At 36.7% G+C, this 23,887-nt stretch overlaps 1 protein-coding gene across 1 annotated transcript; it reads left to right on the top strand.

Annotated features, from left to right (window-relative positions):
* The first annotated feature begins 3,228 nt into the window (after positions 1-3,228).
* Positions 3,229-19,063, top strand: LOC149818379 (kinesin-like protein KIN-14F). The gene is made up of 16 exons (XM_089986206.1): positions 3,229-3,661; positions 5,107-5,315; positions 5,814-5,977; positions 7,590-7,733; positions 8,672-9,049; positions 10,385-10,453; positions 12,644-12,725; positions 13,219-13,314; positions 13,392-13,571; positions 14,114-14,220; positions 14,524-14,702; positions 14,957-15,121; positions 17,170-17,423; positions 17,505-17,668; positions 17,752-17,949; positions 18,342-19,063. The coding sequence occupies exons 2-16, from the start codon at positions 5,144-5,146 to the stop codon at positions 19,053-19,055; spliced, it is 3,066 nt and encodes a 1,021-aa protein (XP_089842332.1). The 5' UTR covers positions 3,229-3,661; positions 5,107-5,143; the 3' UTR covers positions 19,056-19,063.
* Positions 19,064-23,887: the final 4,824 nt, after the last annotated feature.

The raw sequence follows: 23,887 nt of genomic DNA, 5'->3' as shown, positions 1-23,887 counted from the left end.
GCTAAATGATTTTTTCTGCTCTTTTGGTGTGTTTTTTCAGTTCTGACACCATAAATGTATTGGGCATAGTCCATTTACGAGGAATCCACACCCAGATCATGTGTTTTCGATAAAAAAATGATATTAGGAGCCTTGAAATTTTACAAAGATTTTAGACCATTGATTTTTTTAACCTTATAGAAACCCACCCATGTGTCGGAATCGAACACTACTTAAAGAGCTGATCCCTATAAAATCAATTACATATATCACATATCTACAATCAGAATTTAAAAATAAAACAAAAAACCTAAAAAACCATTTAGCATCTACCCATTACTCTCTCTCTCTCTCTCTCTCTCTCTATATATATATATATATATATATATATATATATATATATATATAGAGAGAGAGAGAGAGAGAGAGAGAGAGAAAGAGAGAGAGAGAGAAATGCATTCCGTAGGCCCCTTTTTTGTTAGGACTCGTTAGGCCCCTTCAAAAATCATAGTTTTAAGTATTTTTTCTCATGTCTAATACTATAAATGTGATCCATAGGTTTTGTTTAGTGGGAATCAATGGCTATAAAGGTACCAGTTTTTTCTGATTCATAAAACATGTTTTTTCATCAAAAAAACACGATCCAAGAGTCAATTCTCACTAAATCGATCATGCCAAACACATCTAAAAGTTCAGATCTATCATAAAACACTTAAAACTTACAGGGCAGAATGAGAAATATAGCCTAATATGTTCATTTCTCTCTCTCTCTCTCTCTCTCTCTCTCTCTCTCTCTATATATATATATATATATATATATATATATATATATATATATATATATATTCTCTTTTTGATAGACAAGCTCGGAGGATGACATTGTGGGATTTGAATGTAAGACCCCTCAATTATGATATTTCAACTGAACCATGCAACAATCTCTCAATCTCCTCAATTTTATTATCCTTGCAGTCATTAGTGCTAAATTTACTTGTGAAATAATTGGTGTTGGGCCTTTTCTAAACATACCTTGATCGGATTATTAGCTAATCATACCTTATAGGCTAAACCAACTCTAGGAATGGCAGTGGACCGGGGAGGAGGCAAGGGACAAGATCTTCACCCCTGCCCCGTCTCAAAATTCTGCCCTCCATCCCCACTTTCATCCCCGCACAGCTTTTGATTTTAACCTCCATCCCCATTTCATGTCCTTCATCCCCGGTCCAAATGGGGTGAGGCTGGGCCCCGTTTCTCCCTGGTCCACTGCCATCCCTAAAGATATTTTAGTTATTTTATTAACGGGGTTCAGGGATAAGGTGGAAAAAAGCGCGAGTCCATCCCTGCCTCCATTCCCGCACAGGTTTTGATTTTAACCTCTATTCCTGCCTCCATCCCCGTTTCATGTCCTCCGTCTCCAGTCCAAACAGGGTGAGGCAGCGCCTGGCGGGGCCCCATTTTCCCCAGTCCACTGCCATCCCTAACCAATTCTAATTAAATGGGTTCATCTAGGATGGATGCCCAATCTAATCTTATACCATACCATTGAAAACGCCAGCATCCCAAGCTGCTGGCCCAAGGCCCTAGCCCATTACAAGAACCAAACCGAAGCTTGAATCCAATTACAAAGCACTGCTAAATCTTCAAAAAGGCTTCGTCCAGGGCTGGGGTCCTAGCCTTGAGGTTTTAAGCTGCAATCATGTCAGGCTGAGCCAGCACGACCAGGTCTTCATGCCGGGTGCAGTTTCTTCGGATTATAAATCCAAAAAAAAGGTCACTTGCTGACCTAATTAAGTCTGACGCATTTAAAACAGCAATTTTATAGGCGTAAAGTCTATTGGGATTTGTATTTTACAAACAAAATTGGTAAAATAAAATGAAGAATGAAAGAAGTATAAAAGGTAGTAAAAGTTTAAAATATAACAATAAAAATAGACATTTTCTTCGAAGAAAAACATAAATATCAAGTAAATTTAATTTTTTATTAAAAAATAAGAAAATGCATGTCATAAAAAAGAAAAAGACATAAAAATGCTATTTTTCCAAAGATATAGCTAATAAAAGCATAAATATCATGATAATATCGTGATACTTTCAAAAGACTCGTTATAGTTTCAAAAATATTGTGATACTTTGACAAGAATTTGGTGACATTTTTTAAAGTATCAAGATGTCTAACATGCTGTTATCACTGGTGGGGCACCTAAGACTGGGTGGTGATGTTTGGGGGTGTCAACGGTTAGGTTTGGATCAGACCCAAGTGAAATCAGACTTAAACCTGATTTGGACCCAAGTGAAATCAGACTTAAACCTGATTTGAGATGATGATACCAGGTCTGGACCAGTGTTCAATCGAACCCACCATGAGAGAAACCATACCTAGACCCTATAAGGTTTACATGAACCATAATCAGACCACAACCGGTAAAATAATATTTGTTATCTTTTTTATATTAAAAAATTCTAAATGTTAGTTGGAACTCGGGTTGGGGGCGGGTTTGGTATGAAATTTCACAAACTATACCTGGTTCTATATTAATTGGATCCTTTGCATCCGACCCAGATTTTAATCGGACCTTCCACCAAACCCTTACCCTATAAGGTTTGGTACGGGTCGGGTCCAGTTCAAACCCAACCCATTGACATCCCTAGTCGTGTCCCCAGAGTTTAACCTAGCAGGGAGGTGGACTCCATTAAGTGACGTGGCTTTCGGTAAGGGTTTCCCTTGGTCATAAAAAAAAAAGAAGAAGAAAAATGTATGTCATGCTATGCCAGAACTAGGAGTGTTGATGGGTCGGGTTTGCTTCGGACCCAGGTGGAACCAGACATAGACCAGATTTTTGGGTATTGTATCAGGTCTGGACCTGGGTCTAATCGGGTTCATTATAAGAAAAACCATACCCGGACCCAATAAGAACTGCATTAACCAAACCCGGACCATACCTGGTAAAACCATATTTTTTTTTGTTTTTACAATGAAAAAATGTGGGTCTTATTCGGAACTCGGGTCGGATATAAAATTTTACAAACTATACCCGGGTCCATGTATTAATCGGACCTTCCGGTCCGAACCCACAACCGGAAATCCTATTGGGGGCTTGACACTGTGCTCAAAGCCCTCACATTGTCATGTGAGCCACCGCGTGTATGACCACCCATTGGACTCGATTTAACTGCACCTCTAACCATGGTTAAACCAACGGGCAGCAGAATTTAAAGCCGCCCTTCCCCCTGCCTCCGTTCTTCATTGCGCTCTTCCCGCGTTCTCCTCTCAAACTATCTCTGTCTCTCTCCCTGACGTTAACGGCTCCGTCACTCACCATCCATCTCCTTCACCCTTGCATAAGCGTGACGCGGTTCCGTTAGTCTTCCCAACGTTTTCCTTTTTTTTTTCGGCGACTTGTCGGGAGAAAGCCAGCCACTTTCCGTCCTTCTCTGCTGTCGTCACGGGGTTCATCTTCCACCGAATTCCTTTACCGTCATCTTGTCATCAATTCATCATCGTCTCCAGATAGAGGAGTTAAAGCCATTACGAGTCACGAGGATCTCGTTCTCCATACGTATGTAGAAATTTCTGTTCATTTAGTGGCTGAGACGCTTTCTTTACGGACGGATTGCGGCCGGACCTTCGTTTTCTTGCCGGTTTTGAGAGTTTTCCGGCGATTCTCTCTCGAAAAGATAACAGGTAGATATAAGGAAGGATTTTCGCTCTCGAAAAGTTCCTTTTTTTTAATTCGTTTTCCCTTTGAATATTGGTTCTGTCGTGATGTTTGTCCCAATATATATATATATATATATATATATATATATATATATATATGGGTTAATTGATGCCTTTGAAGGCACCAAATTATATGGAACTATTGAACCGAAAATCATACATTTTAGATTTTTTTTTGTAAATTAAATCTCATAGATGTGATCTACGATGTTTGTTTAGTGGGAAATCAGTTTTAAATCGTATGATTGTGACACATAAGTAGTTTTTTCAAGGGCTTAAAAAATGAACGGTCTACAATGCACTAAAATTTTCATGACTCAAAAAATCATATTTTTGAATCGAAATAACACGATCTGAGGTTTGATCCTTACCAAACAAACCTTCCTCAACAGATCTATGTGGTCAGATTGAGTTGATAAGGCTTGAACCTATGATTTTCAGCTCAATAGTTTCATATAATTTAGTGCCTTCAAAGGCACCAAATATTAACCTATTTAGGTTGTTTCGTATATTCAGTGATGTGGTCATGGCGTGCAGGGGAGAATGCAGATTTGCCTACTTTTTGTTGTATTGATATTGCATCTTTAGTTTTCTTAATGTACAGTTAGCAATGCAATATCAGTCCAACAAAAAGTAAACAAATCTATTCTGCTTGATTCTTCATGTTATCTGCACATTCATAAGGACATTGAAGGTTAGGTTTCCATTTCATTGTGTTTGTTTCTTCAGAATTTGTAGTGTCAAGTTTAGAATTGGAATTGCAATTCAAATGCAGGTTTCATGTGGTTTTAGAGCTTCAGATGCTAGTTTAATTCATGCTTGTAACTTTCAGAGTGTAAATCGGTTATTCCACTGCCATCCATACTAATTTTCTTTGATTGAATTTTCTGTCTTTGCCTTGATACTGGAAGCATCAAGCCATTATGATTTTCTCTTTCACTCTCGAATTCATGGTTTGAGTCTTGACAGTGAGTTTTACATACTATTTTGTCATATGAATATGAAGTTCACAATAAAATCTATGTTTTTTCTTCTGTTAATGCTGTTTTCAGTGACTTAAGTTTCTCTTTTTTTTTTGTATTTGATATGGGGTTCAATATTAAAGCAAGAACAACGTCCTTATTAAGCCTGATGTCATTTTGGATATGTGTTATTTGCTTTCTTTTTTACTGTTTGCCCGTTTCACGTTGGAACCACAATTTGATGCATGCAATATTTCAGACATGACTCCCTGCAGTAGTTTGTGGGGTTAATGGTGAAGTGTCACCAATGAGATTTACTGTGCAATCTTGTTTTCCCTGACCATTACATCAGGAAGACAAAAAACAATTACTGTAGGATTTGTTTTTACTCCGATTATGGTTGCTGATAATATGATGCTTATCCATCAGGTTTTGTGCTATGTGCAGAACCCAAAGTACAATTCTGTGAGAATATCCTGCTGATATGCCAAAAGGAAATACTTCTAGTCAAGATCTACAGTCATCTCTTCTATCTCCTTGCAAAAACTTCAAAGAAAAGTGGGTGAAAAATGTCCAGGAGGTGTTCTCCATTGATGAGAGCATGCCAAGCAGGCTCTTCTATGATGAGCTAGCTCACAGGAAGGCAGAAGAAGCAGGTAATTGTAACCTCATGATGTTTAAAAAGGTTTTCCATGAAATTATCCAATTCTTGGATTAGTAGATTTCAGTGTGAGTGAGGAGGACATTTGCAACAGCAGCCTACAACTTGTCAGATATATGATTTGTACATGATAAAGAAATTCCTAATATCATAGGACATGCCAGTTAATTTTTTGCCCAATTGCAGTTTCTTTAAGCCATTCTGAAATGAGAAGGAAAAATTAACCAGAACATAATGTATTGAATATTTACATCAAATACTAAAATTTGTCCTAGATTTTGATGGATTTATATCCTTTCTGGAATCCCAGCTTTTCAGTTCTCATTAGAATCTCATTTTGGTCTTCATGTCAGCTAGATATTGGGTTCTTGATCAATTGGAAATGCATTTCAAATTATTCAACCAATTGAGAATCTCACATATGCCAACATTAATTTGCAGTGTGTATGTCTGACATTTGCAAGCTTTAATATAGTGAAACTTTTTGTCACAGCTCATAGAAGATATCAAGCAGCAGAGTGGCTAAGAAAAATGGATCAAGGAGCATTTGAATCTCTGCGCAATGATCCATCTGAAGAGGAATTTTGTCTCGCTTTGCGCAATGGGCTCATACTTTGCAATTTCTTAAATAAAGTCAATCCTGGATCTGTCTCAAAGGTATGACTTGAATAAAGGTGTAACAATATCCTTTGTAAATGTTGCACAACTAACTTAGGTCTTTATGTGGACTTCAAATGGATGAGTTTATAAACTGTATTTGACTCCCAAATAACCTTGTTTTGTTTATAATCAATATTGATCTAGATAAAAGAATCCCCTCTCGCCAAAAAAAAAATCCTTAAATTAATAAATCTGATGGCAAAATGGCAAAAGGGAGAAAAGAAGAAATGTGAAGTGAAGAGGTATTTTAATCTGATATTTTAGTCCAATATTTTCAAATTTTAGTTAGCTTAAGGCCTTGTTTGGATGACATGGGGAAAAAACCAGGTTTTGCCTCAAAACCAGGTTCTTGCCAAAAACCGGGGATACCAAGTGTTTGCATGACCAAAAACTTGGTTTTTGGTCTGAAAATAAGAAAACAAAAAATTTAAATAAAAAAGAGGCAGGTCATTTTCTGGCCGGTGGCTGGCCGGAAAATGGCCGGCCAAATAAAAAACAAACAAAAAAGTCAAAAAACAAAAAATTTGTTGGCCAGCCGTTTTCCGGTCAGCCACCAGCCGGGAAATGGTCTGGCCGATGTCGCTCCAGCAGAGCGACGCCGGCCAGGACATTTCTCGGCAAGTGGCTGACCGGAAAATGGCCAGCCAGCTGCTTTTTTGAAAAAACGTTAAAAAATAAAAAAAATCCGGCCAGCCACCATTCGGGAAATGGTCTGGTCGGCGTCGCCCTATGAGGGTGACACCGGCCCTGCCATTTCCCGGCTGGTGGTTGGCCGAAAAATGGCCAGCCAGCCGTTTTTTTAAAAAAATTGTTAAAAAATCCACTTTCCGGCCAATTTTTCGACCTGTTGACGGCGATAAATGGTTGGAGTGGTACCGCCCGGTGGGAGCGGTATCAGTCCGGCCAGTAACTAGCTGAAAATGGACGGATTCAGTTTGGAGGGTGGTGGGGCTCTATGGTGTAGAAAGGAGGAAAGGAAGGAAACAGGTCCCTCCGATAAACCTGGTTGAAAAAACGGGGGACCTGTTTTGCAAAACTGGGTTGAAATCCAGTTTTGCCTCAAACCAGGTTTTGTGGCTTAAACCTGGTTTAACACTCAAAACCAGGTTTGGGGTGTCATCCAAATGGTACCCAAGTCTTTCACTCAAGTTTTGATAGTTGGTCTCCAACATCTGTTATATTTATATTTTTCTATAACTGTTAACAATCCTTATTTATCATTAATTACCGAACCAAGTAATTATTCCTTTTCTTCCTTCAAATACATGGCAACGGGGCAGACTGGGCAGTTGATGCTTCATATCAAGATACTGACAATAAAATGAACTTTCAGGGTTAGCAGCTGAAGTTGTAGATCTAAAATAAGCTAAAGGGTAACCTTTGTGGCAAAGTAAATCATCATTTTGTACTCTTGGAGATATTGTAGTTGTAACTCCAGCGTGACATATTAAGCCTAGCTTCCTTTAGACCTTTTTGATTAATAAAAAGAAAAATCCTACTTAGTGAGTTCTTCATAAATTAACCAGTTCACCAACAATTTTTTATTGACTTCTGTGTGGATTTGGTTTGAGAGTTTCTCATTTTCTCCACATGGAATTTTATAAAGCAGGTGGTGGAGAATCCAATTCTGGCTATCCAATCAGTAGATGGAGCAGCCCAGTCAGCTATTCAATACTTTGAAAACATGAGGAATTTCCTTGTAGCAGTAAAAAAAATGAAGCTTTTGACATTCGAAGCTTCTGATCTAGAGAAGGTACATTTTTTTCTTAATCATCAAACTGGGTTTACCCTGCCAATTACAATACAGAATGATAGACAAATTACAGATCATTTAGACAACCTTTCAACTATGATCCTCAACAATCTTCCCAAGCTTAGCCAACCCATTAGCAATATAGTTACAATCTCTACGACAGTAAGCACACGGAATGTCACTAAATTGCAAAGAACGTTAGGGTGGACCTCTACTTTCCAACATCCTACTGTAACCTGTCTTGGCATAAAGATTCAATTATCACTTGATTAGGTGTGATGCATTGAAGAAGATAAATTTAACTTCTAGCTATATATGAAAAAAAAGCAGAAGCGTAGACATGTGGGGAGAAAACCAGTCTTGCCTCTTAAGTAAATGACATCTTGCAACATACATGTTCTGGAGTGAATTTGTAAAGATCAGACTATTGAGCTCTTAATTATCATAGGTGAATTGTCAGATTCAAGCAATGTCAAAAAAATTTGATTATCAGACTGCTCATGCAATATTCAAAATTGTGTTTTCTTTTCTTTCTCCTTTTATCCTTACCAATTACCACTGGTATTATCTTTATGACGATCCAAGGAACCGAGAGAAAAGCTTTTTAAAAGGTGAAAGAATTCCAAACAGAAAGAATAATGAGCCGTTCTTGCCATATTCATGCTAGTTTTGCAGTTTCACATTTTTTTCAGTTGGAGAATGGTGGAAAGTTTTCTATTAGTGAATCAATTTGCTGCTAATTTTTCAAAATTAGCAGTCTCCAACTATAGAGCACCAGCGGAACTTTATTTTTTTCAAATGACTCAATTTGATTGAGAAGACTAATTTTTAGGCTTCTGCTCAACATTTCAATCCCTGGTAGCTTTCACTTGTGTTGGTTGTCGTGTTTTAACCTCTATGAACTTAAATCTGTTTTCACTTCACTTAATCTTTTTCAGGGAGGTTCATCAAGCAAGGTTGTTGATTGCATTCTTTGTCTTAAAGGATATCATGAATGGAAACAAGATGGAGGAATTGGCATATGGAGATATGGTGGAATTGTAAAGCCACCGATGACACTCAAGGGTTCCACCATGTCTTCCACATTTTATGATGGTTCAAGCATTGCTCAATCCTTGACTAACTTGGATATATCATGCAACCAATATGTCAACCAACATATGATGGAAGTTATTGATAGTTCTTGCAAGTTCTTCCTTGAAAATTCAGAAGCTACTGCTGTTCTTAAACATCTCTTTGATCAATTTGGACTTGGCCTCTTGCAGACCATTCTGACAAATCTGAAAAAAACTGATGAGGCACCACTAAACCCTATGGTAGGTAAGATCTTACTCCTTTCCATACCGACATGGTTTATATTTCAAAAAAATTAAGATGTCCACTTGGTACGAAGTATTCTTCAATATAATATACACAACATGAAGTTGTAATAGAAAATTAACAAGAGAGCATATGTGGTGTACTGGTTGTCAGAAAGAATCACACTACTATGATGGATTGCAAGTTGATATTGTTATTGTTTGCATAAAAATTTTGCCTCAATATTTTTCTCAAGAATTGTGATGGCATGTTTCATCTACTTGAATGACATATCATTGCTAGTTTATCTTTCTGCAATGAAATATAATTATTTTGATCAATAAATAATGTTATTTGAAAGGGAATCTTCTATATAGTTCTGTTACACAGTATCCTATATACTAAAACATGAATGGCTGGACTAGTATTCTACTTGTGAAAGTTGTAAGGGAACAACTATATATAATAAGGTTGTAAATTTGCTATATTTTACATTAGCACCACTGATAGCATGCTGCTGGCTGCCAAAGCTCACTCCAAACGTCTTCAGACTACTATTGATTATGAGAATGATATCACAATGATGCAAATTTTTACAATTTAGACCGACGGCTGCAATTTGATGCTGTACTTTTGGGTAGTTCTGGGTGGTGATTGGCCAACATATTTTACAAGCTTTGTTTCCATTCCAGCAACAAAAGTAGCGTGCATCAGACTTCAGAAGACTAATTAGAATATTTATGTGAATCATAAACCATCTCCTAGAAACACAATTTACACTATTTTTCACGTTGATACAAAAAGGAGTATTTTCATGCCCTTCCATAAAACTTTCACTTTTCGTTTGGTACATGTATATCAGCCTATGCTGGATATAACTTAATCAGTAGAGGACTTGTAATAATTACAATGGCATATGGATTTGTGTACCCTAATATGTTCATATTTATGAACAGCAATAGCAGTGCATATGCATGCAATCATGCATGAGTATGCTTTGAGAAGGACATGCCAATCTTTCACTGTAAAAGAATTGGCAATGCTTATGCTGGTAGTTTTGTACCATGGTTTTGGTTTTCAATGCAACTTAATATTAAGCACACTATGTTGAAGATGGTTACAGCAATTAGATTTCTTTTTCAATTATATGTAAACTGATTCTGCATGTAATATCAGTATTACTGCCCCCCTTAAAACCTATCTGTTATTACTTTTTGCCAGAACTGCAATTCTGCAAACACTAAGTTCTTATATTTAGAACTTAGAGTTAGAACTATGAACATAATTCTCACATTTGCCAAGTTGTCAACAACAAAAAGATACTAAACATCTGCCAAATTGATGGATTGCAGCTTGTTGACACTGTGCTGGGAAAGATTGTTCAAGAGTTAAACAAGTTACTTGTTGCATATAGCAATCAGGTATTATTTTATTTTTGATAAAGAAAGCCTCCCCCCTCTCTCTCTCTAATAAAACTGTAAGCATAAAACACAAAACTAAAACCTGATGGTTAATGATTGGTTGTTTTTTCAAAGTACATTGAGTTAGTAAAGAGACAAGAAATATACTGACTTCATTTTGATAGCAGTAACCTCTCTTGCCTTTGCAAATATGGATTCCAGGTGCTCGGGTTGAAATTCCACTTCTCAACAGTCTGCAAGTTATGGTATTAGACCATTTTCCAAACAAATAAAGATCTTTGTCATTGTCCATTATATTCATAAAGATCAGGTACCAAAAATAGAGATGAAAAAAAATGGCACTTAGTGTTGCCATTGGCCAGCAGGCATTAAACTTAGAAATTTTGTTCTTAGAAAGATTGTGGTAAAAATTGAGTTGTCTACAGTTTCAAACAAAAAATATGATTGGTTATTGTGGTACATACACATGCAAACGTACACAAGTAGATATGTGTTCATTTAAATGTTGTCTTGCAAAGGGCTAGCCACTTTCTCACCATTGAAATATTTGGCTGATCTGTTCTTCAAAATAACTAGGATATCAATTTTTCATTCAAATGTGGTGCATATAATATATACAAGAATTTTGTGCAACTCTAAACATTGTATAGCCTAGAAAGTAGAAATCTAAATTATGTTTTTCTTTCAACCCAGATTTGCAAAGAAATACTGGAAGGGAACAAAGATAACTTGTCTAGGGCTGATCTCTTGGTAGCAATATCTAGTTACTGTGAACAGAAGAAATGCAAAGTTTTAAGCAGTAGCTTGAGAGGTTGTCTTTGCAGTTTTCAACAAGAAAAACAGCTGGCAAATCACCAAAGCAGCATCTATCCACATCAACTCCATCTTCAACTTGAAATACTTGAGGTAAAATTTACTGAATTCACTTAATTGTTAAACATTAGTTTTCCCATATCCAAACAATATTTTTTTCTTCACTGAGTTAACCATGTATAAGCTCTAGAATTGGAAAAAAAAAGTCTTCACATAATCCGATAAATCATAGTTGTCAAAATATTTACTTTGGGTAACATTTTGTTAACATACATGGTTGTTGATCTGTGAATAGTAGACTTTCGACTACAAACCATGTATGTAGCTTTTAATGCTAAAGCATGTGATCACCCATTTTTCCTATGAACTTTGAGGCATTGTCCATTTAAATTTGCCAACTTCTGGCATTTCTTTTCAAGTACCTTCCAACATTTCCTTTCGAGGTACCCAGTCAAAATTGCTCTAGGAAGTATTCTGTCATTTTGTTTATTCTTTTTAAGGTGTTACAGCCATTAAGCCCACAAAGTGTGGCCCATTTTTCCATTCTTTTTTCCTGGTGTAGGACTGTATCTCTATAGAAGCATATTTGTTGGAAGTTGTTTGATACAAATCCAAGTTAAATTTATCATATCATGTTTTTGTTAAAAACACAACAAATCTTCTTAATATATAGAGACATTAAAAAGAAACCTTTTTAGAAGGGTATTCTTATCGTTCTAAAATAAAACTTAAAGGCAACTTCCATGTGCCACAATCACTGAACAATACTGATTGATTTTGAAAATGAAGGGGGATATGATGAAAGGATGGGAAGGCCCTCGCTGCCCCTTCCCATGGGTACGGAATTTTTCATTTTATCGTTTAGCCTTCAAAATTCAAGGTCATTATTTGACCTGGCCACAATCACACTTATTCTTACTGCATGATCACTTGTTAACTTTTTATATGTTTTAATTTGTTGTGGGTTTGATATTTTTCTGATGAAAACAAATGTTTAAAATATACCAAGATATTCCCTTGCTGAGAAATTCTCCAAAACAATATTTGTGACATTGGATCAAATACATGTTGGGATATTTTACACAAACAACAAAAATCAAAGATATGGGATCTAATAGTTACTGATGTGCCATTTGGCGTACACACACATAATTGGTGTCCAAGTGATCTGTGTGTCATACAGCTAATAGGGAAGCAAAAGTAGTGTTCATGTGACATGCAGAACCCATATGTATTCTTTATTTTATTACTTTATCCAAATAATCAATTTTATTGCTTGCCAATTTTAAGACCATCTATCGAGGGAAAAAGTTCCTGTTTGATATATGTATCTTAAATGATTATGTTAATCACAGGCCTACATGAATAATTTCTCAGGTGCTAAAGTTTATGTTTCATGAGACCAAGAATCAGATCCAGTATGTGCAGTCAAAATGGCACGATGAATTCAAAAGCCTTGGTGAGAAGCTTTCTCTTTTTATTAGTGCAACATTTCAGCTTTATATTATCAAAAATATTATATATATATATATAAAGGTTCTTCTTATAGTCAAAAAACAGTCTGACCAATCAGACCTCAGGCTCAATCAAGCCTGAGCATGTAGTTGGTCACTTATGATTGGTTGAATCAACTAGGATTTAGTTGTATTGAGGGCTGGGTTTTACTCAGCCTGCTTTTTAAGCCAACCGAGTGCACATGGTCAACTTCGAGCCTTGACATGTGCAGAATCTTAGAGGTGAAAAAGATCTAAGCTTATCAGTCAATATTGGCTGACATTGACCCTAATACATCAAAGTTAGTCTTAGCAGAGTATGACGGTTGTTGAGATCCATCATGCTTGTCAAGTATAGGTGTTTAGTCTCAGCTTAGACAAGAAGTCTTGGTATATGTTTCCTATTTTTCATATTCATGTAAAATATAATTTTTTTCTCTTTCTCGTGCTTTTTCTTAGGGCATCATGTTCAAAGCCTAGCCCTAGCAGCATCTTCCTACCATAAAGTTCTTGAAGAAAACCGCCAACTCTACAATCAAGTACAAGATCTTAAAGGTAATTATAAAAGAATTGTTACATTGAAATGATCTATTTAGTTGAACATATCTAAAGTATTATAATATTTTGCACAGGGACGATCAGGGTGTATTGTAGAGTCAGGCCTTTCCTGTCAGGGCAACATGATGGGCAATCCATTGTAGATTTTATTGGAGAGAATGGGGATATTATGATAATCAATCCTGAGAAGCTGGGCAAAGATGCAAGGAGAATGTTCTCATTCAACAAAGCTTTTGGAATGAATGCAACACAAGGTAACATGTTGGTAAATGTCACTTGCACTATTGAACTCCAAATGGATTTTCTTAGACAATAACAACCTAATAAAGTTACATTTTCACATTTCTGTAAAACATAAGCAACTCATATTGCAGGCTTCTTGTGAGTCTCCCATTTGATCCATAAAACACTGTATATTGAACAAATAATGTTGTTCTGCAGTTATTAAAGATGTTGCAAAACTTGTATTTTCTTGAAATTTTCATTTTGAGGAAAAGCTCGCTGAATCTATACAAGCAGTTTCTCCTTTATTTTTCTGGGAAAAAGTATAAATTAGTTTTCTTCATTTGACCATTTCATAGTCATAGAAAACTAGACAACTTCTACAGGCATATTGGGGAGAAATATCCTTGTGATCTTCAGTAGTTATCATGCTGTTACTCGGGTTATTTTTATAAATTTAATCAATGGAAAACAAAAAAGAGCCATGCCTCTGCTAAATCAGGATTTTGTTGTATCAAAATGCACTTGCTGAAGGTTATATTAGGACTCTCACAGTGTAAACTTTTTGGGGCAGAAGAAGTGTATGCTGATACACAACCATTGATCAGAACTGTTTTGGATGGCTACAATGTCTGCATATTCGCATATGGACAAACAGGCTCAGGGAAGACATTTACAATGGTATCTTTGAACCTCATGTGCTATGAATTTCATGCATTTATCATTTTCTTACATCTATTCAGTCATGCTGCCATCTATCTAGCAAAACTGGAAATTTAAATTAAGAAGCTGCAGAAAAGCCTATTTAACATTTAGGAATTTGATGCATATGTGCATGCCAGGTGTTTGATTAACCCATAAGTGAAATTCCTTTCATTCCAGGAGTAATTAACCTACACATGTTATCATCGTGATTCAGGTGCTTTCAGCATATGTCCACTAATTTTACACATGTTGACAGTTTGATGTTTATTCTTTTTTCAGTCTGGGCCTGAGATAACAACAGAGAAGATGTGGGGTGTGAATTATCGAGCACTCAGTGATCTATTTCAGATGTCTAAGGACAGAGCAGATCTTATATTATACACAATCAGCATCCAAATGATTGAGATATATAATGAAAAAGTGAGGGACCTACTGGTAGCTGATGGCACTAATAGAAGATATCCTTTAAATGTTATCTTAATTTGTGTGGAAAACTGAAAAAGAAATCTCTCTAATCTGGTTGTATCCTACTCGACCATGTATGGTTGTCAGCAACCTGAACAAAATAATTTCCTAGAGTTGGTACAGTTCAAATCAAGCTCCTTCTATCATCACTACCATTGATATTTGAGATTTTACCTTTTAGTTCTATAGCTTATTGAGATATTTAAGAACTTTTCAAGAATCTATTCTTTTCTTTAACTCTGTTTACGTTAGATATAAGGAAGAATTCACAGCAGAGCGGTTTTAGTGTGCCTGAAGCAAGCTTGGTTTCAGTCAAGTCCACGCAGGATGTTTTGGATCTGATGAGAAGTGGGCAGAGAAATCGTGCTGTAGGGGCTACAGCACTAAATGAACACAGCAGTCGTTCTCACAGGTAGGGCCATAACCTCTTTGTTGTTAGAAAGATATCTAGCTCTTTCTAGAAATTAACTTTTGGAGTTTAGGACATATAGAATACCTGTTGTTGCAAAGTTCACGACATTCTCTAAAACCTGATGTTCTCTCTTAGTCATCAATGTTTAACTGAATGATTTAGATTTCTTAGCAGGATAGATCTTCTAGCGTGAAAGGGTATTTTAGCTGCGACACAAACACCACAAGAAACACTCAGAAAAGGTGGGCAATTCACAGGCATCTTTTGCTCGAACTCAGTTAAGCCACTAAAATATGAAAATGACCATTGCTGCAAAGCTCCTTCACAAATTTGGATTTGACCACCATGTTCTTCATTACAGGAACCTGCAACTCATAATTACCAGAAGCTTTTTGTTATATGGTGAAGCTCTCTTCGGAAGCGGGAAACTCCTCACTTCCCTGAAAGGAGGGGAAGCTTTGGGAAACCCGCTTCCGAAATATGGGAAACTCTATTCCCTTCAGTGGAAAGCCTGCTTCCTCTTCGTTTCTCAAATCAATTCGCTTTCGCTTCTTTAACATTTTCCCTCGCTTCTTGTCACTTCCCACTCCCCCCTCCCTATATTTTTCATATTAGAAAATTATAAACTTTTTATAACAAGCTTGCATATTGATTTTATATCATTTTATATTTTTGTTCCCATCATTTCTTATTTGCTTCCACCCGCACTTCATATTGCTTTCTATGTGTTTCTTTTTCTTTTTTCATGCGCTTGCATAATCGATTCACAACCATATCCTGCTTCCACTTCACACATTGCTTCTCATATCCATTTCTTTTCCTGGTAACAATGCTTCAAAAACACTTAAAAGTTATTCTCATGTAGACTTTAGAATCCACACACGTGTGTGTGCATGAAGTAATTACATTCAGATCGTTGAAGCCACATCAAGGGTGTAATTTATTTTCATGTTTTCTTGTACTGGGTATATAGATAACTAAAGAGGAGAAAGCATAACTCAAAGTTCATGCTTGCAGATAATATAGTACCAGTGACATGAGAGGAGAGATGGATTTCAAAATCTGAACTGTGGACCTAGAACCTTCCAATGGCATGATTTGTGCATGTGCATGTGCTATGCATGCATTCTTGATTTATAATATTAATAGATGTATATCCTGTGCAAACATCTATAAAATGTTGTCATTATTTAGCTCATATAAGAAGAATCTGTAATCTGGACATATACTGAATAGTGGATGCTGCAGTGGAAGAAGCATTTTTGACTTTTGGAGCCCTAAACTTCAGAAACCAGAAATATTATGTTCACAGTATTCTTCATAGAACAGCATTAACATTTAGAAGTGATGAGCTTGAAAGATAAGGTCTGACAGGTTTTGCAGCTGCATATTAGGTTACAGAAGTTTGGCCCTCAAAATCACCTTCACCTATTTTAAATTTCAAACAAACCTTGATTATGTACAAATGGCAGCTTCTATGATGTCAATCGACTCTTGGGCTCTATTCAGGACCATCATATCTGAATTTTATGGACAGGAAAAAATAAGGGGGAGCACATAAAAACGAAAATAAAACAAAGAAATATTGACTGGGGAGCAAAAACTGCTGATAAAATTATTATATTATTTTCCTCTTTCTTTCATGTTTTTTCCTGTTCCCTTCTCTATCTCCCTCTTTTATTTTTGTTTTTTTCTCCTCTTTCTCAAATGTTTCAGCTTGTGGTTGATGGAAGATATAAAACTGATAACTGACTTGTACTTTTTTGTTAAAGTTAATTAAAGCTTAAAAAAGAAAAGAACACCTTGATGCAAAGACCTAGTGACAAACGCCTACTCACAATTGGAAATATGAAATCAGCCTGAACCCCTACTTGAGATCTTCATGTTTAATAGACTTGGTCATACTCCTTGGACTGATCTGTCAAGGTGGCACTAACCTGATCCAAACTCCGCTTATGTTCACAATCTGAATTTCATAAAAATGTAAGTTTTCCTTTTTCCAGAAAAGAAACGCATCCTCTTAGTTTGACAATAGTGTCTTTTAACAGTGTATTGGTAGTTCATGTCCAAGGCAGTGAATTATCTTCTGGGTCGACTCTCAGAGGTTGCCTTCATCTTGTGGATCTAGCTGGAAGTGAGAGGATAGATAAATCTGAAGCTGTAGGAGAACGTCTGAAGGAAGCTCAACACATCAACAAATCATTATCAGCACTAGCAGATGTTATCTCTGCTCTGGGACAGAAAAGCACACATATTCCTTATAGAAACAGCAAGCTTACACAGTTGCTACAAGACTCATTAGGTCATTATTTTAGCATGATCACTTTTTGTTTGGTCTGTATTAATACTTGTGATATTTTACTTTAATCTTACCTCACTACAGGTGGACAAGCAAAGACTTTGATGTTTGTACACGTAAATCCTCACATAACAGCTTATAAAGAGACAATCAGCACACTTAAGTTTGCTGAGCGGGTCAGCTGTGTAGAGCTTGGAGCAGCACGTTCAAATAAGGAAAGTAACAAAGTCAAAGAATTGAAAGAAGAGGTTTGTTCTCTAATTTTTCAAATTTGGAGTTACAACTCTGCTTCATTAGAATTTGGGAGCTGAATATCTTTTAACCTGTCCAGATTTCTAATCTAAGGTCAGCACTGAGAAAGAAGGAAGCTGAACTAGAACAGCTGAGAGGTGGGGAAAATCAGAATGCTACAGAGATTGAGAAGATGAGAATTGGCTTCTCACCAGTACGCTTGCAAGGACCAAAAAATAATATAAACATGAGACCTGAAACAGACCGACCAACCGCAGACGAAACTGGAAGTTTGGAGGTATTTATGAAAACATCAATAGTTTGTTTCAATGTATGTGGTGTGTACTTGTCTTCCAGTACTAAAATATATATGTTTTCAATCTACTGTTTCTCTACAACACTAATTACAAATAATCATAGCCCATGTTAAGTATTAAAAGATGCATATATGTTCCCCAGCCTTAGTGGACCAGGCTGAATGACTCCATACTTGTCTTACTCAACAATTTTACTGAAGAACCAACATAGAATATGTGCCTGGGTTATTGAAAAAAATGACTTTGACAATAACATTATTATTTTTAAGAATTAGACAGGTGCTATTTACATTGATAACTAGATTGCTGTTTAGTACTTAAAATTGTAGTAGATAAGCTAATCTCTCTCTCTCTCTCCCTCTGCTGTCTACAGGAGAAAAAGTCACTCCAGATTAGCAGCAGTTCACTAGCAAAAGAGTGGAAGAATAATTTTCCTTTGGGATATTCAGAAAAGATCTTTGATTCAATGCTACCTTTTGTAATTGAAGAAAGTGAAGCAAATTCTAGACGTTCAAAATCAACATCACCTCCAATAAGAAGATTATTATCAATTGATCGCAACAACCATCATCAGAGCAGAATGAAGAGTGGCATATGTGAAAATGAGTATAGTAGAAGAGTACTACAATATCAGAGTAATGCCTGTCTGAACAGAACTATTTCATTCACAGAAAAACATTTGGATGGCAAGTCCAAGGGGCAGAGGCCGCTAGGGGCCTACAAGCAAGATAAAATGTCCACCATGCTCTCTCAACTTAATGGAACCAACCTGCAAACCATCTGCCGAGATAATGAAAAAGAGCAGTTCAGGCAAGTGCTCAACATTACACATGGAGGGATAAGGAAAAAAAGGACAGAGATGAAAAATAAGCAAAAAGTTCAGATGTCATCTAGCATTCAGAAGTCTGATATTCAGCAGTCTGGGATAGAAACCAATTGGAGGGTGAAAGAGGAAAGTCAGAAGACTAATTTTTCTGAACCAGAGAATGAACAGGCATTTATCAATACCCCATCACCCAATGCACCGCATCCAAGGAAGCTTCTTCAAACTATGCCTAGAATTACACATGATTTTTCAACAGGGTAAGCTTGGAGGGAAGTCACTCCATGGCATATTATTTCTCATTATTGTGATGAATGTGATACTGAAAGTTTTCATAAATGTCAAGTTTGTCTTTTCATCTCTCAACAACATAATACATTGAATTTGATATTACTGCATGAGAAAGCGATGGATTATAGAACCACAAAGGCTCTATTTGAGTGGCTTTATGATTCCAACAATTTTCAAACTCAGGGAGAGCATTTCAGACATTACTTTCCATTAGTACTTATCCAATGGCAATTACAACGCTTTATCCAATTGACTAATTGGACAGTGCTCCTGTATTTTTGACATTTGGAATATGCCCACTACACATAAAAGCTGGTGTTAACTTAGTCTTCCATGATGTCTTTCAATGTAAACCTCAAATAGTATGCAAATCACTGTCTATTTGACCACATAGTGAACACTGAAAACAGAGGACCAACTGTACGGTCATATGTGGAGCTCTACTGAACTTCCCACATACATATGTAAATTTGCATGGAAAATTCATGCTTTCGCGAATGTATTACCCAGATATACACAAGACGGGTTTTACATCTAGATACAGATTTGATTACTGTCATGTTGCAGCTTAGCCCATTGACTTCAAAGGAGACATGTTCATTGTGCCTTCTTTCTGGTGAATAAATGTGATCACACCCACATGCACTTACAGGATCATGAGTGCATGGACTAGACACCTAGTTGCAATGACACTTCATGTTCTGCATGGACAAGATGCACTTTTTTATTAGTTCAGTGCATAATGACACATGCTAGTTCAAGCAGTGCATCCACTTATGTTTCACACTCAGCATGGTTCAGATGCTCTCCTACAAACATGCAGAAATTCATAGAATCAATTCTTTGCAGGAGCCTAGTTCAAGCAACAGAGCCAAATTCTGCTGGGAAACGTGAGATCAGAGTTCCAAATTCTGCCACTAAACATACAGCAACAAAAAGCAATTCTATTCCTGTATTGAGACGACAATATTCTTCACCACAGTCTAAATTTGCATCTCTATTGTGAATCCCAGGTTCTCCAGATAATGTCCTTAAAATTTGAGGAATTGGCTTAAATGCACAATGAACCCATTAGGATCAAGGAGCCTTCTTTCTTTTCATAAGCTCAACAGGAGAAGATATGGCAGAGAATCAATTTCCGCCTGTAGAAAGCGAAGGAGCTTAACCCCTATTAGATGGTTCGTTCTGTTTTTTGTATTTTCATTTTCTGATATTTTCCTTTTCATTTCCATAAAGTCGTGCATGAGGGAGATTAATGTTGTTCAAAGATGTTTCTTTGTAATTGTTTCTGTTACCCTGGTACCCAGTGTCTTGTTACACATATGGCACATTATGATTGGCTGTTGTCAGTCCCTAACAAATCCTGATTGTCCAATCAGATAGTTGCAAATTAGTATCAAACTGCAAAACTATTGCATTCAGTACAAGGATATTCTACTTAACTAAAAACAAGGAACACACACATATGAATGCATCAAGCAAACCTGCTTAATCCAACATAGGATATCAATCTAGGACATAATTTATGCATGAGCAGCACCTTGGCACAATGCAAGTCATAAAACTGTCTTTGTTGGAAATTTATGACTGGACACTTTAATTGAGCTCTCTAACCCTACTCATGCAGCCTCTATCTGACGTACAGTAAAACCTTAATTACACATTTATTCTTGTATTTTCCTTTTCTGGTGCTATGCAATATTAACATTGTAGTCATCCCATAATACTGGTGTGCTGACTCAGACCAACTTTACCTTTTCCCTCCCTGATAAAGTAGTAGGCTAAGCAAATCATTAATCTGATTGGCCCAAGTCTGAACCATCTCAACAAATGGTTGGAATCTTACATATTCACCCAAGTTGAGCAGATCCAGCTGCTACACTGTTGTTTCTAACCACTCACCAAACCGTAAAGAGTTTGCTGTCTAATCTTGAATGTTGTACAAATCATAAGGAAATCATTACTAAAAAGGTTATAATATGCATTCTCCCTCGAGTTCAAACCCTGATCAATGATTCTAGTCTCAATTAGCAGGTATTCCAATCAGAAATGAGACATATGTCACTACTGTGATCACTGGCCAGTGCTTTATTGTCTCAGTTACTAAACACTTGGTTAGTTAACCAAAGTAAGATTCTGATCACAGAAACATATGGGAATCACAATGTTGCCTGAGTTCTACAGTTGTGGAGATGAATGTCATTATTATCTAGGTTGGCTTTACGTTTGTCACAGCTATTATCCACTTGATTTCTTGTTAACAATTTAACTGAAGAAAGATTCAGCTCACACTGTCATGGAACCATAAAACCATGACTAAGTTCTACTAACCTAGAGATTAATGAGCCATTATGATCCAATTGGGTCTTTTCCTACATGAAAAGATGTGAAAAAGTCTATTTGTATGTGTATTCTTTACTTGTATTTGTTATTTTGTATTCCGGGTCTGGATAATATATCAGACCCGACCCATACTGTAAACGAAGGATATATATACATGTTTTAGGTAACGATTTCATTATTGAAAATCGTGACAGCTGCAGCTCCTCCTTTCTCTTTCATCTCTCTTTTCACGTGTGACAGATCCTAGTGAAATCTAACATGGTATCAAAGCAGAAATCCATCTAGGGCTTCGAAGCTGCTTCCAAAAGGTCTGACCTGAGAGATCGACCTGCATCCAATCAAGAGGTTTTCTTCTTCCACACTTTTCTTCCATCTTCTTCTTTCTTTCATTTACTTCTTCTCTACTATTTTTCGTGCCAAAGTATTCAGATTTGACGTGAATCTGCGTTAGACCTGAAAGGCTCTATTTCTTCTTTCTCTCAATTCTTCTTTCTATTCTCGTCTCATGGTTTGTCTTGAATATTCAGATTTGATTGTGTACATGCGTCAGATCTGAAATATTCAATCCTTGTGTGAGATCTCAAATTTTCTTGATCATGCATATTCTTTGGTCTCACAATTCCTATTTCTACCAAACCTTGTCTGAAACAATCGGATCTGATCATCCATCAGTATCTGATCTGGAATATCATATTTCTTGATTGCTGAATCGCGCAAATCGTTGGGCCTACAAATCGTTGTGTCTACAAATAGTTATGCCTACAAATCGTTGTGTCCACAAATCACTGTGCCTACAAATCGTTGTGCCTATAAATCGTTGTGCTTGCAAATCGTTGTGCATGAAATACACCTGTTGTCAAATTCCATATTCACGAAACTCTTTGTTCCTGAACCAGCATAGTTTCCGTCTGCGATTTATTAAAGTCTGTTCAGCGTGAGCTGTTCTGCTCCCTTTCCTGCATTTATCACAGGCGCAAAAAAAAAGGGACAAAGGCAAGAAGGGACGATCAACAAGTTTCTCAAACAGTGGATTGTGCATCTCGTGAATACCTTGTTAACTTTTAAGCTATGGACTCCTCCCATTATTCCCACTCTGGTCTCTCTTCGAGTTTTCTCAATCAGCTTGTTTCTGAAAAATTGACCACCTCAAACTTATTGATTTGGAAAAGACAGATCATTCCTTTTATAAGGAGTCAAGGTCGCTTAGGTCATCTGGATGGAACCGCTTCAGCTCCACTGGAATTCGTTGTGCGAGAAGAGAATGATGATAAAGGGGTAATCTCAATTGTGTATGTCAAAAATGCATAATATTTCAACTGGAAAAAGAAAGATCAGTCAGTGATCGCGTACATTACCTCTACACTCTCTCAAGAGGTACTTATTGCAATTCCTAACAATTGCACAGCCATGCAACTTTGAAAGAGATTGGTTCAGACATATTCACAAGTTTCTCAAGCAAGAATGGTTTTTCTCAAGAGAGAATTTCAGCTACTAAGAAAAGACTCCATGACTATCATGGAATATCTAAACAAGATGAAGACCATCACAGATCAACTTGCGGTTATAGGATGTGTTGTGAGCGACAGTGATGTGGTGCAACAAACCTTAAGTGGATTGGGATCAGAATATAATATGATTGTTACTTCATTACTGTGTTTGCCAGCTCTTCCCACCTTTGATGAGCTTCAGGCTAAATCAATTCAGTATGAAACAAGGTTTTAAAACCCGTGACTCGGAACTCGACTCGTTCTTTATTGACTCGTGACTCGACGGGTCAACTCGGTGACTCGGACCGGGTTTTGTTAACTTTTGATTTTAAAAGAAAAACAATTTATAATTTGTCTCAAACCATGTTCTTCAGTAAACAAGAGATCCTTGGGTTGTGTAAAGGCATGTAATCACTGAAACTGGGAGAGAGATGTGACTCTTTCTTAGGTTGCTTTTGAACTTATAACAATTGGCATCAACTAAATTAGCTTGGTTTTTGCTTGTATTACTTCCTGGGTTTGTCATTTTCTAGTTAAACCATTCATAGAGAGCAGTAGCATTGAAAAATGCATAGGCTGATCTCTCCCAGACTATCTCACAGGAATATTTCCAACTTACCAGTTACCCTTGTGTCATGCCCCCTTATACAGTATTCTTAATGAAAAATTGAACAACAATGGCATGCCATGTGTCCTTTTTGTTGTCCATGTGACCATATATAAATGTACATCCTTGACAAATGAATAAAGGTCATTAAAAGCAACTAATGCTGTAGCAAAAAACTCTAGGATATCCTGCTAAATAGCCTTCAAATTTCTTTTTTAGATAAAGGACTACAGAGTAAGTTGAAGAATAACTATGGTGTCAGTTGAAAAATATGAAATTAAGTGGCATGACAAAAATTCTCGAAAGAGATGCAACATATAAATATTATAGTTGATTATGCTATGATAGTGATACTTAGTACCTGTTAC

Source organism: Nuphar pumila, chromosome 13 (genome assembly GCF_984573655.1).
Source record: "Nuphar pumila chromosome 13, dmNupPumi1.hap1.1, whole genome shotgun sequence".
NCBI lineage: Eukaryota > Viridiplantae > Streptophyta > Magnoliopsida > Nymphaeales > Nymphaeaceae > Nuphar > Nuphar pumila.
This window is presented reverse-complemented; position numbering and strand designations above follow the sequence as displayed.